The sequence below is a fragment of the Procambarus clarkii genome, chromosome 41 (genome assembly GCF_040958095.1).
Source record: "Procambarus clarkii isolate CNS0578487 chromosome 41, FALCON_Pclarkii_2.0, whole genome shotgun sequence".
Classification (NCBI taxonomy): domain Eukaryota; kingdom Metazoa; phylum Arthropoda; class Malacostraca; order Decapoda; family Cambaridae; genus Procambarus; species Procambarus clarkii.
In genome coordinates, this window is record NC_091190.1 from 478,858 (window position 1) to 497,450 (window position 18,593).

The 18,593-nt window shown below is 48.6% G+C and overlaps 1 protein-coding gene across 1 annotated transcript in view; it reads right to left on the bottom strand.

Moving 5' to 3' along the window:
• Positions 1–18,593, bottom strand: part of LOC123754655 (exportin-7) — a 396,982-nt gene that overhangs the window by 260,621 nt on the left and 117,768 nt on the right. Inside the window, 1 exon segment of the mRNA XM_069339312.1 lies at positions 11,698–11,847. Within this exon segment, the coding sequence (XP_069195413.1) occupies positions 11,698–11,847 (150 nt within the window).

Sequence of the window (18,593 nt, forward strand, 5' to 3'; positions counted from 1 at the left end):
CTCCACAACCAGACACAGGAACAAGGACACGCCACCGTGAAACACGGTACCAATGCACACGTGCAGCAGCAGCAACAGGCACCACTGCAACATGTAAATAGCAACTCCCTTCTGCAAAGGCAGAGAACGGAGCAGGCAAACCCCAGACAGGGCCAACGGAGACACAACAAAACCCTGCAGGCCCAGAAACCTGCACCAGGCGACCGACGGCGGAGAAACCCCGCTTGATATCTGCTGGATGAGGTACTGGGAGCTCTTTTACACCTCAAGCCCAGCCCAAGGTGAGGCCAGACCGGCCAGAGGATGGCCCACCAGGCAGCTGCTAGGAGCAGTCCACCGGCCCACATACCCCCACAACCAGGACGGGCCGGAACTGCCATACGAAAACAGGCCAGTGCGCCCTGGAAGTCCACGGACGAACCAGCAAGAAGGCTTATGCTCGAAAGTAGGTCATGTAACAAGCACAGACCACTGATGGTAATACAGTGTTCCCCAAAAGTGCCAACAGCACCACTGCACTCCACTGGTACCATCCCGCAAGTTCTACCAGATAGGCGGGACCCAAGAGCCAGAGCTCAAATCCTGCAAGCACAGCCAGGAGCCTTACCAGGTGAGTACAGAACCAACCCTACAACCCCCACACCTCACAACATTAAAAAAAAGGAGGGTCCCCTGAATGACTCCAGAATGGGTTGGACATGCACATGAGGGGGAGAGGAAGGGGTGATAAAGGGACAGTCACTGGTGTGCAAACGGTCTCAGTCGTACAAAAATATACCTAAATAAAGACAGGTATATAAACACCGCCGCATCCAGCGCCCGGCCAAAAGACACCAGACCGCAGAAACTCACCTGGCAAATGGTGGCACGAACTTGACACGACTCAACCGTGCCCAGAAGAACTTGGGAGCACCGCCAGGTGAAGACGCCAGAGCCGGACCCTGCCGGACCCGCAGGAGAACAGGGAGAGGCGAAGCACTGTAGCAAAAAAAAAAAAAAGGCGCAAAACCCCAGCACTGAAACACCGCCCAGACCAAAACAAACTCCACGGCGCATGCGCATGCGCATAACACGCTGGCCGAACCGCACACCCTCCCTGCGGGAAGGCGCCAGCCAGGATTACTGCACGAGAAAAGGAGCCAAAAGAGGAAGCAGGAACAATAAAACCGGCCAAAAAAGCAAAGAGCCCAAAAAGGAACCCAACCGGGCGACAAGTAGCCCAACCGGGCGACAAGTAGCCCAACCGGGCGACAAGTAGCCCAACCGGGCGACAAGTAGCCCAACCGGGCGACAAGTAGCCCAACCGGGCGACAAGTAGCCCAACCGGGCGACAAGTAGCCCAACCGGGCGACAAGTAGCCCAACCGGGCGACAAGTAGCCCAACCGGGCGACAAGTAGCCCAACCGGGCGACAAGGAGCCCAACCGGGCGACAAGGAGCCCAACCGGGCGACAAGGAGCCCAACCGGGCGACAAGGAGCCCAACCGGGCGACAAGGAGCCCAACCGGGCGACAAGGAGCCCAACCGGGCGACAAGGAGCCCAACCGGGCGACAAGGAGCCCAACCGGGCGACAAGGAGCCAAACCGGGCGACAAGTACGAGGAGCTGACAGACATTCCAATAATGCGGGAAGTAGCGAAAAACCTTCCTCGAGTACCCTCGAGAACACAGAAGCCAACACTAGTCCCGAAGGCACACGAAGGCACAGGCGCACCCGAGATCAGAAGTCACGCAGAACCCCATCGAACGGGGAAACATGACAAAAACACCGTCCCAAAAAGGAGGGGGAGGAAACATCCACCCACAGGACGGAACCAACCGACTCAAAGGCCAAGGAACCGAGCCCGGGGAGGGGCCGACGTCCAACAGCACGTACGGCGAGTGGGGAGGAAAGACCCCACTCCACGTAACCACAAGCCCCGCCTAGAGGGGGATAAAAACCCCCACGGGGTCTAAAAGGGCCAAGGCCCCCTCCAAGTCAGCCCCTCCCCAGCCCCGGGAACCTACACGACAGGCCCCGGGGCCGAGCCGTTCCCCCAAAGCCCCGGCCGTACCAGAAAACCGGGGCAGCCGTGAAAACACTAAGGAAGAGAGCCCACTGGCAGACTCATACAACACGGCTGGAGGAACAGGCCCAAATGCCCCCGTCACTACCCCGGAAGGGGAATTCCCTGAGACTGCCCGAGTCTCAACACCACCAAAAACCCCGCCCTGAACCTACAGACAGTAAGGAACCGGATGCAGGCAGGAAGGGTGAACCAGGGGAAAGACAAGGGGGCGTGGATGGAACCGAAGCAACCAACACCCCCAAGTCCCAAAACGAACTACAACGGGGCAGCCCCGGGGAGGAAACCACGAGAACGTTGCCACCACCAAGGCTCAAGTGCAACGCCCCTGCTGCCCGCACCCGCTTTGTTAGCACAACTGGGTAACCGAGCCACAACGAGCAACCAAACTTGCAGGACTCCGGGTCGAAGGTGTCACCGACCCCACAGGCAGCAGACGGAGGCAAAACAGAGTCACCCAGAGACAAAGGGTGAGAGCAACCCTCAAACTCGCTGGAAGCGAGGGGGGGACTCTGGGGTCACATCCATCGGACCCACGCGCCCCCAGGGGTTTCCCAGGGTCCTGAGCGTTTACTATAAGAGGACTCGCGCTCAGGTAATCCCAGGCAGGGTACTGCTAACTGGCACCCAAAGCTACCAAACAACTTTCTAAGAGCTGAACCCCCGGGACGTGTACACTCACGGGGACCTAGCAGGGGGAACCACCAGAAAATACTCACAACACAAGGGACACAAGGGGCAAGAACGAAGGCAGACCCCCCCCCACCAGGTAGATAAACAAAAAGAAAAAGAAAACCCCGCAAGAGGACAGCGTACCCAAGCGGAACAGAGCCGGCCGCTATGATTGGTAAAGACAAGCTGCACAGTACCCTGTGCCCCACCAGTGCAATAACTGCCCCTTACTCTAAGGCGAACAAGGGAGACAGAACCCCCGAGCACACAAAGAGCGGCCGAAAACCAAGCAGTAAACGGCCAAGCAGGGGCAGGACCCAAGGAACTTGTGGAAGGTGGCCCCAAGCCCCAAGGGCAGTACTTACAGGGCACCTAGGGAAGGGAACCCTAGGCGCATGCAGCCCGAGTACTGGAGAATCACTCCCGGCTCACACACCACCTAGAAAACAGACACCACACTCTAGGTACAGTGCTGAAACAACCACTGGAGCCGGAGCACATAACCGTTGCCTATAGCATCAGCCGAAGAACTGATGGGTGGATAGCCGGCGTGGGAGGTCTGGGGCTCCCCCTTCCCCCTCCCGGGGAGGGGGGAGCTGCGCAGACAGCGGTGACGTATGATGTCATACTAGTTTCCTTGTTTTCTGTTGAAGAGTTCTATCCCCTAGTTCGGCTTTAGGTAGCAATTTTCACCAGAATAGGGGTTTGTTTTGGAATGCTTACCTTTCTGGATGCTTGACCCGGTCGATGGCAGACACAGAATGCTTCCAACCACACGGGGGTTTCTATAGGCCATTGCTCCCCTTGCCTCTCTGAGGGGGCCAGGTTCTGGCCGTGGTCCTCGGTAGGCCCTAGAACTCCATACACATGACTGATGCCAAAGTCTGACATTAGCATATCAGCCGGTAAAGCTCCGGGGAGCCGAAGGGGCTCCCCTCAGAAAAGTAGCCACACCTTCAATGTTAACTAACAACTGGGACATGAATCTCTGAAAAATTGCTGGAGACGAGGAGAGTCCAAAAGGAAGTCTTTTATACTTAAATAACCCCTTGTGGGTATTAATCACTAACAATTTCTGGCTCTCCTCCTCTACAGGAATTTGCAAGTATGCATCTTTCAGGTCAATCTTAGAAAAAATTGCTCCCTTGCAGACCACTGACAACAACTCATCTATCTTAGGTAAAGGGTACTTCTCACAGTGTATGCGGTTGTTCAGTTCCTTGAAGTCTGCACAGATTCTCAAGGATTTCCGATCTGCCTTCAACACTGGTACAATTGGGGCTGGCCACTCACTATGTGTAATTGGCTCTAAGATGCCTTCAGCCACATGCTTTTCCAGGGTTGATTCTACCAATTGCTTGTAATGAAACGGCGCTGTTCTTGCCTTGAAAAATTTAGGTGAAGCCCCACTTTTCAGGTGAATTTTTGCCACCATGCTATTAATTGGCTTATCTGCCTCCACTGAATATTTGTCTAACATTTGTTCGGCACTTTTAATTGTTTTAAGTATCGACAAATCATCTAGGCCCGCCAAGAAAATTCCCACTTTTTCCATGAGATCCTTACCACATAGGCTAGGATTATGTGAATCCACTACATAAAAATCCTGGACAATTTCTTTTCCATTATAACCTACTTTTGCCGACACCTTGCCATAGACCTTAATCGGTACATTATCATAAGCACTTAAAAGATTTTTTACCTGGTTTTACATTCAGTTGCAAGGTATGTGCCCAATCTCTAGACAATGTTGACACTGCAGCACCAGTGTCCAGTTCCAAGGGAACTAACTTCCCATTAATTACAAAATTCACCACTTGTGACTTCACTGAACATACCTTTTCTTTCACCGAATATAGTCGGTTTTCCTCACCTGCAGCTTATTCAGACTGGTTACCTTCCTCTACTGCCTTGACCACAGTACCACTACCTCTTCTTCCTGCATTCCCTGGTCGTCTCCTCTCCCAGGCCTTGTTTTTCCTGTTCAGATATTCCCTACACACTCTGCAAGTGTCCCTCCTTGTTACAAAAGTTGCATATATATGCACGAAACTTGCACTTGCTACTTATGTGCTTGTATCCACAGTGTGTACATCTGGTCTGGCTCTGTACGACCATAATTTCCTGAGTAGAAGTCTTACTTCCAAAAGCCCTTTCCAGGTTCAATATCTTCTCGAGCACTGTCCATGACGTCATCGATTGTAGATCCAAATTTTCTGCCACCAGGTTAAGGAAATAATTCTCCTTTTCCACTGCCATGAACAACTGGTCCCTAACCCTGCCGTCCAACTGTGCTCCGAAGTTGCAGTGGTTAGCCAAAGCCCTCAATTCCGCAAATAAATCCTGTACGTATTCCTGCTGCTTTTTCGTCCTCTTCTGGAAATCCATCAAACTCCTGTGATATGATGGTTTCACCACATACTGACGTTTAAACAAAGCAATTAAGTCTACATAGGTCTTCGTGTGTGGTAGCTCAGGTGCACACAAATTTCCGAGAACACTATATGCTTCAGAACCCAGTGAAACTAAGAGTACCGCTTTCTTGGTGGCGTCCTCCTTAATCTCCCGGTACTGAAAGTTTGCTTCCAGCAGGCTGAGCCACAGGTCCAACGAGATCTTGGCAGTGTTTAACAGCTCGATTGACATGGTAGCCATGGCCACGGTGTAGCATACTCCACTGTTATATGCGAAGCGTCCACTCGTCCACACGACGTACCCTGCACTGTCTTGATCCTCACACCACGTCTCGTACCCAGGCTCTCTGCCAGCGATGTTTAATTTTCGTCGCCACTGTTATGGTTTTGGTCAGACAAACAATCTTCGTGCACATGGTTTTATTCTCCGCCAGTAACAACAACAAAACAATTATCAGGTACAGGCATACCTCAGTTTAAGAGTTTAATTGGTTCCTGGAGACGCCTCGTATTCCGAAAACTCGCATTCCGAACCTAATTTCCCCATAAGAAATAAAGGGAAATGAATTAATCCGTTCCTGACTACCCCAAAAACCCCACATCAAACTAAATTTTTATACCTAATTCATCTAAATAAACCTACAAAACTATGTTCAAGTTATTACTTACCTTGCTGTTGATTGCTGTAGGCGTATGGAAGATGGTGAGGAGGTGGGAGGAAGAGAGGAGTTACTGTTTGGAAGGGGAGTCTCCTTCCATTATCACATCAGGCAGTGAGGACTTCACTGGTATGCACACTCTGGCACATTTTACCTGCATACCACTAGGACTTGCTTGTTTTACTAAGAATTAGTCTAATGACACTTGTTTTTCCCTACATTTTAACACTTGTCTGTAGTAAGACATCACATTATCATTTAAAAGGTCAATGCAACGGCCTGCTACAGCTTTATCTGGGCGAGTTTTTTCAACAAAACTTTGCAGTTCTTCCCATACTTCACACATTTTCTTAATCAAGAAGGGACATCCTCTACTCACAGCTATTTTCTTAGGTTGAACCTTACCAATGGCTTTCTTGAGACCCATGGCAAGATATATAATGACAACTTTTATGCTCAAATGGCCAAAAAACTGATAAAAAACTGTAAATCCTTGTGAAGAATTCAGGTGGGATAGTCACTGGACACGAGACACTGGTAAACTGAGGCGCGATCGCCATGCCACCACGCGCCAGTCGGACTGTACACGTATCAACAAACTTGCGTCCCGAGGTAACCCTCGCCTTCCGAGACATATTTTTGGAGTAAATCCTGCTCGTCTTCCGAAAAACTCGCATACAGGGACACTCGCATTCCGAGGTACCACTGTACATGAAATATTATTAACAAGATCATAAACAAAAGAGCATCTGCTCCAAACATGCTACCTCCAACATCTGTAGTACTCAATCCCAACAAGGACATACAATACCAAGGAGGAAAAATCATTGCCCGGACACAAGCCTATGAAAGATAGGTTTACGTTTGTGCTGTGTTCAAATGCATGTGGCGATTTGAAAATTAAACCCTTGCTTGTGTATCTTTCTGAAAATCCAAGGGATTTCAAAAAGTAGGGTGTGCAGAAAAACCAAATGTGTGTGATGTGGAGGGCTAATAATAAGACATGGGTGACTAGGATTTTTTTTATGGAATGGGTGAATGATGTGGCGTGCCCAGCCATAGAAAAATATCTGCAGAAGAAACATTTGCCACTCAAGGCTCTGCTTCTCCTTGACAATGCTCCTGCTAATCCTCCAGGCTTGGAAGATGCATTGTTGAACAGATACAGTAATTTTCTCACAATAAAGTTCCTTTCTGCTAACACCACTCCTCTAATTCAGCCTATGGACCAGAAAATCATAGCGAATTTTAAGAAACTTTATGAAAGGGCGCTTTTCTGGAAATGTTTTGAAGTGACTGAAGCCACAAAGCTCACCCTCAAATAGTTCTGGAAAAACCATTTTAACATTTGTTGTGCTTTAACCCTCAAACCACGCATATCATATATAAATATATCAGTGACAAAACCGAAACCGCGCACATCATTTATATATGATTTCGTGTCTAGCGCTATAATTTAAACTCCCCGCCTGGGATAGGGGCAGCTATAGTACAGCCACGACCGATAGTTGCCAGATGCCACCTAGAAAAAAAATCCAGGCCAACATTCTTGGGTGTGTAATACTATCACTGCTATTATTTAGCAGTGATAGTATTACTGAAGCCCCCTGACTGTGATAAAACTGACCAGGATTCTGATAATAGCAGGATTGTGGTGATATTTAGCTGTGCTCCATGGAGGGAGGCGTAACGCTGTGCGAGGGAGGGTTGTGGCGTCGTCTTCTGACTGTGTGTGGCCACCATTTATTGACTGCACTCACCATACCAGCTTAGTGGTTCGATATGGTGAACACAAATGTAGATACTTATATATAACGTGTGTTATCTTGAGGTTATCTTGAGATGATTTCGGGGCTTTAGTGTCCCCGCGGCCCGGTCCTCGACCAGGCCTCCACCCCCAGGAAGCAGCCCGTGACAGCTGACTAACACCCAGGTACCTATTTTACTGCTAGGTAACAGGGGCATAGGGTGAAAGAAACTCTGCCCATTGTTTCTCGCCGGTGCCCGGGATCGAACCCGGGACCACAGGATCGCAAGTCCAGTGTGCTGTCCGCTCGGCCGACCGGCATCCCGGAGCCGGTGTATAGAGTGTGATAACAGCGAGAGGAGTAGGTTGGGAGCCGCCATTTTGGTGAGGGAAGAGCGTCGTCTGCACGTCTTGGCATGGTGTTTACTGATGGCCACTATGGTCTTTGGGCACCATACCAGCTTATTTGTTCAGGTATGGTGAATAAAACAGGTAGATACTTATATATAATATGTGTATATAGCGTAATAACACCACAAACAATATTGTTGAAGGACAAATATTAGTGTGTCTGGCCTTGAGGGCGGCCGCCGATCAGCTGACTGTGTGAGTAGCTACGTCTTTGTGGCCTTTACTCACCATACAAGCTTAGATGTACAGTTATGGTGAACAAAACATGTAAATACGTATATATAACGTCTGTGTATAGTGAATAAATACAGAAAGAGTATTGTAGGAGGTGAATGAGGGTGAGTGAGGTGGTGTTGAGGGAGGGAGTGGCAGTGAGTGGCTCGCTGGTGTTTGGCGGTCACTCCTCGTTGCTTTTTGACTCACAAGACCAACTTAGTAGTTCGTTATGGTGTACAAAACATGCAAATACTTATATATATCCTGTGTATATAGTGTAACAACAGCAAAACTATTTGTTTATTGTTTTATGAACATAATAATTGAATCACTAATATGCACACCATAATTTTGAGTACAGCGATGGTTCACACATTTTATAATATAAATATACCACAATTCACTGTATGGAATAATATTACTGCAAAAAAACTAAGAAAAAATCAATCAGAGACATTGAAATAATTAGGTAATAATATATTTGTGGCAACTGCCGTCTGACAGCTTGGGCTGAGTAGACCTCGTCTGGCGAAGGCTCTGCCAACGCCCCTTTTTTGCCACACTTCCCTACCCCTATTGCGGCTAAAATATGCCACCTACGATTTTTTTGTTATTTTTTCCGTGATCAGGGAACAAAAATGAACACTTCTATAAGACGAAAGAATTTTTTGGAATTTTTTTTTTGTTGCGCCTGTGGGTGTGAATTCCATTTGGGCCCCTAGCGGTTTGAGGGTTAAAACTCGTTGACAAAGCCTGGCAAGAAGTGACTCAAAGAACCCTGATCTGTGGCTGGAGAAAATTGTGCCCTGAATGTGAGCCAGGACTAGACTTTGAGGGGTTTGAGCATGTAAATAAAGTGCCTATTGTTGAGGAAATTGTTGCTCTGGGCTGGAAAATGAGCTTGAAATTGAATGGTGCTGATGTGGAGGAGTTGGTGGAAGAACTTGAAGCCCTTCAAAAGGGCAGCAAGAAGAGGCAGCTGAGGATATTTCTCCAGTGGAGGAGGATGAGGCAGAAGAGGATGTCCCCTCCGCAAGCATTGGGAAGTGGTGTCAGATGTGAGAAGACATGCAAACTTCTATTGAAACGACTCACCCAGAAAAAGATGTAGTAGACCATTGCATTAATCTTTTCAATGACAATGTGAAGCCTCACTACAGACAAATGTTGCAAAGAAGGGAAAAACAATCTTCAATGGATCGTTTCATTGTGAGAAAATCAAGCAGTGAGCCACAACCAGGACCTAGAGGTATGCAGGCAAAACGTGCCAGAGAGTGCACTCCAGAAAAATCTTCACTGCCTGATGTTATAATAGAAGGGGGCTCCCCCTTCCAAACAGTAACACCTCTCCTCCTCACTTCTTACCATCTTCCATATGCCAACAGCAGTCATCAGCAAGGGTAAGTAATACCTTGAACATACTTTTGTTGTGTTGATCAGGATGAAATTGATATAAAATTTAGTTTGAAGTGAGGTTTTTGGGTAGTCAGGAATGGATCAATTCATTTTCCATTATTTCTTATGGGGAAATTAGCTTCGGTTTACGAGTTTTCAGGTTACTAGCTGTCTCCTGGAACGGATTAAACTCTTAAACTGAGGCACCACTGTACTAATAGAAACCAACAAGCCTTAAGGTCCCACGAAAGAATATCTCCCTCCCCACAAAGGATGTCCCATTTTTTTTTTGTACTCTGTGAGATATAGCAACACACCAAAGATTTACACGTTTTCTAAACGACATTTCATTGTTTTGCACACATTTTAAATAACGTTTAATATACGTGTTTTGAGAAGAGAGAGAGAGAGAGAGAGAGAGAGAGAGAGAGAGAGAGAGAGAGAGAGAGAGAGAGAGAGAGAGAGAGAGAGAGAGAGAGAGAGAGAGAGAGAGAGAGAGAGAGAGAGAGAGAGAGAGAGAGAGAGAGAGAGAGAGAGAGAGAGAGAGAGAGAGAGAGAGAGAGAGAGAGAGAGAGAGAGAGAGAGAGAGAGAGAGAGAGAGAGAGAGAGAGAGAGAGAGAGAGAGAGAGAGAGAGAGAGAGAGAGAGAGAGAGAGAGAGAGAGAGAGAGAGAGAGAGAGAGAGAGAGAGAGAGAGAGAGAGAGAGAGAGAGAGAGAGAGAGAGAGAGAGAGAGAGAGAGAGAGAGAGAGAGAGAGAGAGAGAGAGAGAGAGAGAGAGAGAGAGAGAGAGAGAGAGAGAGAGAGAGAGAGAGAGAGAGAGAGAGAGAGAGAGAGAGAGAGAGAGAGAGAGAGAGAGAGAGAGAGAGAGAGAGAGAGAGAGAGAGAGAGAGAGAGAGAGAGAGAGAGAGAGAGAGAGAGAGAGAGAGAGAGAGAGAGAGAGAGAGAGAGAGAGAGAGAGAGAGAGAGAGAGAGAGAGAGAGAGAGAGAGAGAGAGAGAGAGAGAGAGAGAGAGAGAGAGAGAGAGAGAGAGAGAGAGAGAGAGAGAGAGAGAGAGAGAGAGAGAGAGAGAGAGAGAGAGAGAGAGAGAGAGAGAGAGAGAGAGAGAGAGAGAGAGAGAGAGAGAGAGAGAGAGAGAGAGAGAGAGAGAGAGAGAGAGAGAGAGAGAGAGAGAGAGAGGGGGGGGGGGGGGGGGGGGGGAAGTGTGCCATTTGTATCACAGTTCTCCCTTCGCTGGTACTGCGAACCAACTCTGGTGGGGCTGGTCCACCCAGCTTCAGGTTCACCTTGTTTTCTGGATCTTTGGCCCGGTGTTTGAACCCAACCATTTTTCTATGGCTCGACTTCTTTCAGCTAATTAATCTAGAAATGTACCTAGCTACAGAGCTGCCATTCTGCCCCTTTTAGACCTCCAGCATTAAATGAAACGAACTTCCTTTTTCTGGTTAAATTTCTGTGTCTTCTAGTCCTTCCCTTCAAAGTTTCTCGCTGAACCATTTTTCAGCTCCAGAATTAGCTCTATTGACATAGTAAGCAGGAGCTACCGTTGATGCTGCAATCTGTCAATGGCTAACCCACAACTATTGGTTTCAACCTAAATGCTGGGAGGATCATTTGCAGCTTCATTTCTTGTCCCGGAAATAGAGCAGTCATTTGTTTTTGAGTGCCCTTTTTTTCTGGAGGATTTTTCTCTTAGTACTGTAATGATCCTGAATCCCCAGACCCCAATTGCCTCTATTGAGGGCTACCTACCTGTTGACTTCCTGTTGATGATTGAGAGGATCAACATCTCTGTGGCCCGGTCTATGACCAGGCCTCCAGGTTGCTGATCTGATCAACCAAGCTGTTCAACGTGGCTACTTGCAGCCTGATGTATGAGTCACAGCCTAATAGATCAGGTATCCTTTGAAGGTCCTTGTGAAGCTCTCTTTTAAACACTACGAGAGGTTAACCAGATAGTGTGTGTAGGGGAAGCTACATTATAGCCCTAGTCTTCAGTAGGCGCTTCTGAGTCATTACGTTTGGAAGGTTCCAGGAGAATAAATAGAGGAACCACTTAGGGACCACACCAGAAAAAGGTATTTCATTACATTCAATGCTGGCTTTTCAATTAATTACATACCTGATCTAGCTGTTGCTGAATCACAGTAACATCATCTAATGGATCATCCAGCCCTTCACGCAATACCACACCCACACTCTCCAGCCTCGAAGAAACATAAGCATGTACAATCTCGGGTGTGTAAGTATCTAGCAGATGGGGTTCAGTAGCCTGTAAAGGAAGTGGTCATATTATGAACAAATTAACAGGATTTACAGTAGATAAAGTTAATGTGAAAAATATAAACAACAAAACAGGAATTAGATGCAAGGAAATGGCAGGAAGATTTAACCCTTTAACTGTGATAAGCAGTATTTGCTCGTGAAATAAAAGTTGTACCTGCAAGGAGCGAGTTCCTTTAAGTGCCTCAAAATATTGTTTATAAATCTTTCAACATTTATTCAGCAATTCGGTCTTCAGAACAGTTGTGACCTGGTAGGTGCTGCTGTCTAGAGTAGATCTAAATCCATCAGGAATACTTTGTTTGAATTCAAGATTTGGTAACCACTATGAATGCTTTAATGATTTATTATAAAAAGGTTTATGAGCATCCTTTTTTGGGGGAGCCACTTGGTGGCTCCCTGAAGCTACATTGCCAATATAGCTTCCCAATACTAAGCTACATCAGTCATATGAGTCTTATTGGCTTACCAAAGCCAGAAGCTGGCCCTCTTCATGAGGCAGAGAGAGCATGAGATTGTTATGATCATCCTCACCAAGAAAGCACTCAGAAAGCAGACAAAATAATAAAGAACAACTGCTTGATTCATGAAAACAGGGAACTAAAACAGCCTACAGACACCACAAAAGAATCACACAGAACAAAAAGACTCTTACAAAACTGGGTACGAAACGATCCTGACCACGGCATGCACCAAGCCGCCAGCTGACAGCCAGCCAATCAAGCCAGAGTGCCACATCCAGTCTTACTGCTGATGTGAGTAGGTTAACATCTCGCCTTCCCGGGCCGTCAGTCACCCAAATACTGCTTCCTCTTCAAGATAACTGCTGGACCTTATCAGGACTCTGTCCTGTGGGGGGGTCTTTTTTTTGCTATCATATTGCTCTTAGTTGTTGTACCTTGCTTCACAAGTATGTTTTCAAGCCACATTCTTGAGTGAACTTGGCATAAACTGAATTTTACCCCCCCGCCCATGTATTCCCTCTCCAGCTGGTGTTTAAGACTGCAAAGGTACACATCATCGTAGAGCATGGGTCGATGATGTATCTTATCAAATCAAATGTTTATTTAGGTAAGGTACATACATACAAGAGATTTTACAAAGAGTGATGGATTTATAGATAGGGCTAGTACATACAATGCCTGAAGCCACTATTACGCAAAGCGTTTCGGGCATGAAAAACTTAAATGACTAAAGCTTAATTAATACTAATTGAGCATAAAGAATAAAATGAGTTGAGAACAAATAAAAAAAAAAAGATAAAAAAGGGAGGAACATGGCTGAAAAAGCAGCACAAATACAATTCTGTCGACAAACAGCGCCATTAAAAAAAAAAAAAAAAAAAAAACATGGGTGACAATAGAGGGGTAAGGTAGGTTACAGGGAATTTATTAGGTATAGCTTCGTTTTTATCTTAAACTGGTTGAGTCTTGATGGGATTGTTGTGTCCAGGACAGACCCAAGTACTGGCATGAAAAGTGACTAAGGAATCCTTGATCAGAAATGAATTAGCAGTCTCCGTGGAGTAGTAGTAAGACACTCACCCGGCATTCCACGAGCGCTTTGCCATAGGTTTGTATCCTGGCCGGGGAAGATTTACTGGGCGCAAATCCTTAACTGTAGCCTCTCTTTAACTCAACAGAAAAATGAGTACTTGGTTGTAAAATCGATTCTTCATGGGGGTCGTATTCCAGGGACCTGCCCAAAACACTATGTGTACTAGTGGCTGTACAAGAATGTAACAACTCTTGTATATATCTCAAAAAAAAAAAAAAAATACTGGATTAATCCTATCCAACTTATACAGTAGCATGTACACTAAAAAATAGGATGATAACTCTTTCACTGCAAAAATTACACAAAAATTCAGTTTACAAAAAACCAGCATTGAATGTAATGAAATGCCATTTTCTGGGTGAGACCCAGAGGCTACCCGGAGCTTTCAGACTTCGACATCCGTCATGTGTATGGAGTTCTTTGGGCCTACCGGAGACCACGGCCAGAACCTGGTCCCCTCAGAGAGGCAAGGGGAGCAATGGCCTATAGAAGCCCCCGTGTGGTTAGAAGCATTTTATATCTGCCATCGACTGGGTCAGGCACCCAGAAAGGTAAGCATCCAAAAACAAACCCCTATTTTCGTGAAAATATTGCTACCAAAAGTCGAACAAGTGGATAGAACTCCCCTAAAAGAAGCAAGCAAACGATCATGACATCACACGTAGCCACACCGCTGTCTGTGCAACTTCCCCCTCCCCGGGAGCAGGAAAGAGGAGCCCCAGACCCCACACACCGGCTATCCACCCTTAGTTCTTAGGCTAGATTTTAAAACACGCAAAAAACTGCCAACCGGAGGGAGGGAGTGAGGGAGGGATGCCGGGGAGCATCCGGGTCTCACCCAGAAAATAGCGTTTCATTACATTCAACGCTGGTTTTCTGGGGAGGGGGGGGGGGCCCTTCGGCAAGCGAATTACTCACAGAGGAAAAACCTAGGGGCTTACCCAGGAGACAGTCGCTGCTCACTCCTCAACGTGAAGTAGAGACAACTGGCTGCGACCGCCGACCCAAAGTAACACTGGCCCGTCTAGGCCTAGGAACGTTCACGAGATGACGAGCAGTCAGGACCCTGCTTGCCCGCCAAAATCCCCACGCCCGTATGTCAGCCCAGGACATATTACTAAAGACGGCGGCAAGAGCCACGAACTTGCGAACGTCATGGGCACGGGGATAGACTGCAGGCAGGCTAGCCTTAATAATCCTGCGGACGACCTGGGAGACCCGCACCGCGAACAGGGAAGAAGGTTAACTGGATCAACCCAAAGTGAGTCCACGGACACAGGAGCCGTGGCGCGCAAACACTGGTGGAGAGCTGCAACCGGGCACAAAACATGATGCACCCCCGGCCTGACCAACCAAGCATCAACAACCCAAGGACCCCCCTCCAGAAAGCACCAGTCTCATTCTTCGCCGGAAAAGATGGAGACGGCTGCAGACAAATGAACCTATCACCCCGACCGAAGGAGCAGAAACCACTGCGCCGGAGGAGAGCATAAAGCTCACCAACCCGACCCCCAGAGGCTAACAGCAACAGGAAAAAGTCTTCGAGAAACAATCCTGAACCAAAGGAACCACAACAAACCGAGGAGAAGAAAGAAAAGAGAGCACTCTGTCCAAAGACCAAGACGGCTCAGGCTGTGCATGAGCAGGCCAGAGGTGAATCAACGCCTGAGACAGCTTGCGAAATGGCGCACACATAACATCAATACTGAAAGCAAGCTGAAGCAACTCCGTCAGCGCCGCACAATAAGAGGCAACAGTGTTACTCACCTAATTGTGCTTGCGGGGGTTGAGCTTTGGCTCTTTGGTCCTGCCTCTCAACTGTCAATCAACTGGTGTACAGATTCCTGAGCCTACTGGGCTCTATCATATCTACATTTGAAACTGTGTATGGAGTCAGCCTCCACCACATCACTTCCTAGTGCATTCCATTTATTAACTACTCTGACACTGAAAAAATTCTTTCTAACGTCTCTGTGGCTCATCTGGGTACTAAGTTTCCACCTGTGTCCCCCTTGTTCGTGTCCCACTCGTGCTGAAGAGTTTGTCTTTGTCCATCCTGTCAATTCCCCTGATAATTTTGTAGGTGGTTATCATGTCTCCCCTTACTCTTCTGTTTTCCAGGGATGTGAGGTTCAGCTCCTTTAGCCTTTCCTCGTAGCTCAATCCTCTCAGTTCCGGGACGAGCCTGGTGGCATACCGCTGAATCTTTTCTAACTTTGTCTTGTGTTTAACTAGGTATGGACTCCAGGCTGGAGCTGCATACTCCAGGATTGGTCTTACATAAGTGGTATACATGGTTCTGAAAGATTCCTTACACAAATTTCTAAAGGCAGTTCTTATGTTGGCCAGTCTAGCATATGTCGCTGATGATACTCTTTTGATGTGGGCCTCTGGGGACAGATTCGGTGTGATATCAACCTCCAGGTCTTTCTCTCTATTTGACTCTTGCAGGGTTTCACCTAACAGATGATACCTCGCGTTCAGCCTCCTGCTCCCTTCGCCTAATTTCATCACCTTACACTTTCCCGAGTTGAACTTTAGCAGCCATTTTCTAAACCATTCCTCCAGTTTATCCAGGTCATCCTGTAGCCTCTGTCTATCTTCATCCGTCTTGATTCTTCTCATAATTTTTGCATCAACAGCAAACATTGAGAGGAATGAGTCCATACCCTCCGGAAGATCGTTCACATATATTAGAAACAGGATGGGTCCAAGTACCTGTACTGAGCCCTGTGGGACTCCGCTGGTGACATCTCGCCACTCTGATGTCTCCCCCCTCACCGTTACTCGCTGTTTCCTGTTGCTTAAGTACTCCCTTATCCACTGGAGCACCTTCCCTTTTACTCCTGCCTGTTGCTCCAACTTTTTTAACAGCCTTTTATGGGGTACTGTGTCAAAGGCTTTTTGGCAATCCAGGAAAATGCAGTCGGCCCACCCTTCTCTTTCCTGCCTAATTTTTGTTGCCTGGTCATAAAATTCTATTAAACCTGTGAGGCACGATTTACCATCCCTAAACCCATGTTGGTGGTGCGTTACAAAGTTATTTCCCTCCAGGTGCTCTACGAGCCTTTTCCTCACGATCTTCTCCATCACCTTGCATGGTATACAAGTTAAGGAAACTGGCCTGTAATTCAGTGGCGCGCAAACACTGGTGGAGAGCTGCAACCGGGCACAAAACATGATGCACCCCCGGCCTGACCAACCAAGCATCAACAACCCAAGGACCCCCTCCAGAAAGCACCAGTCTCATTCTTCGCCAGAAAAGATGGAGACAGCTGTTAGGTATAAGGAGACGATCCTGGAACAATCAAGAGAGAAAGGACAACACCACGCTAACAGAAAGCGAAGTACAATGACGAAGACAAGAAAAACCGGAAGGTTCGGACACCGAGCATGCAGCACCTGAAACCAAAGCTGGGCCGGCCACCACGGGGCCAAGAGGACAACTCTCCCCTGGTAAGTCTCCAAACGAGTCAGGACGCGGAGCAACAGCTGAACCGGGGAAAAGAGATACAGGAACCCCCATCTCGACCAGTCCTGCTGAAAGGCATCGACCCCGAAGGCCTCGCATTTGGTGAAGGGCGCCACATACAGGAAAAGGCACAGTGACCACGGCAATGCGGTGCCTTCGACAGGCAGGCCGTTGGCCAAGACGTTGGACACTGCCCGCACATGAACTGTCAGGAGAGCCAAACCCCTAGAACTCAGCAGATGAGTCACCCGAAGCGACTAGCGCCAAAGAGCCAAGGACCGCATCGAACCCCCTAGGTTCAGACAATGAACCACCGGGAAGCAGTCCAAACGGAGCCGGATCATTGACCCGTGGGTGACCCGAATCCTCCAAAGAGCAAACCACACCGCCGCGAACTCCCGCATTGTGCTGAGGGCTCGATGGAAGGGCGGACCCCATCGTCCCAGGCCAGGCTGGTGAGCACTGGTCACATAACCCCAGCCGAAACGACGCGTCCGTGAACACCAAGCGAGGGCACGGGTAGGCGTGCCAAGGCACTGAACCCCAAAAAACCCGAAGAGGAAGCCGGCGATGCAGCAACCGATGCAAAGCCCCCGGGGTCCAAACCCAGCGATCGCGTGAGAGGCGGAAGGGACATCCCTGAAGGAACCAGAACAGCCGACGAAACCAAACCTGACCTGCTCGGTAGGCCATCATCGTGAATTTCAGGCTCTACACAGACCCTCGAGCAACTGCCAGGTGACCCGGGAGCCCCTCAGAAACAGGTCACATGCAGGACAGCAGCTGCAGGAGAGACTTCGGAGGAAGAGACAAGGAAGTGGTCTGAGAGTCCCACACAAGGCCCAGCCAGGTCCAAACCTGGGAGGGAACCAGATGGGACTTCCTCTAGTTCACCAAGAACCCAAACCCGGCAAGCTGAGAAAGAACCAAATCCCAAGCCAGCAGACAATAGGATCAGTTGGGAGACCAAACCAGCCAGTCATCGAGGTAGGCCAACACCCGAACACCTTACAGATGCAGACGGGCCACCACGACCCACGTAAGGCGTGTGAACACCCCCTTGGATGAATTGGAAAGTGCTAATAAGCGTCCCGGAGGTCCAGGGACACCATCCAAGCGTCTGGGTCCAACAGGAGCCAAACCTGGAACAGCGTAATCATCTGAAAGGAGGAGCAATGAACCCAGGGGTTCAGACAGGACAAGTCCAGAATGAACCACAGGTCCGCGCAGTTTCGTTTTGGGACCGGAAACAGACAGGAAACCCATCTGAGGGACGTCGTCGTTACAACCATGCCCAAGCAAACCCACTTCAAGATGACCTAACAGAGCGCAGGGGAAGAGGCCTGCCTCCGCTAGCCCCGAACCCCCCGAAGGGGGGGGGGGGCACCCAACACCACCGGAGGCCAGAAGAAACGACTCGAAAAGCCCACAAATCGTGGGAACAGGCGTGAGCGAACAGCGCAAGCCTTCCACACCCCTCCCATCACCTTGTCAATTGGGCGAACCGCGAAAGGGCAGGCGCCCCTTACGAGACCCGGAACCTCGCAGAGTGAACACCGCGCCGACCAGATGAAGACGGGTCCAAAGAAGGAGCCGAACCTGAACCCAGCACCAGTGGCCAACCATGACGACAGGAACCCCGAGCCCTGGCACGACCCTTCCGGGAAGGCCCACCACCGGACCCCCAGAGAACCAACAAGTCTGGC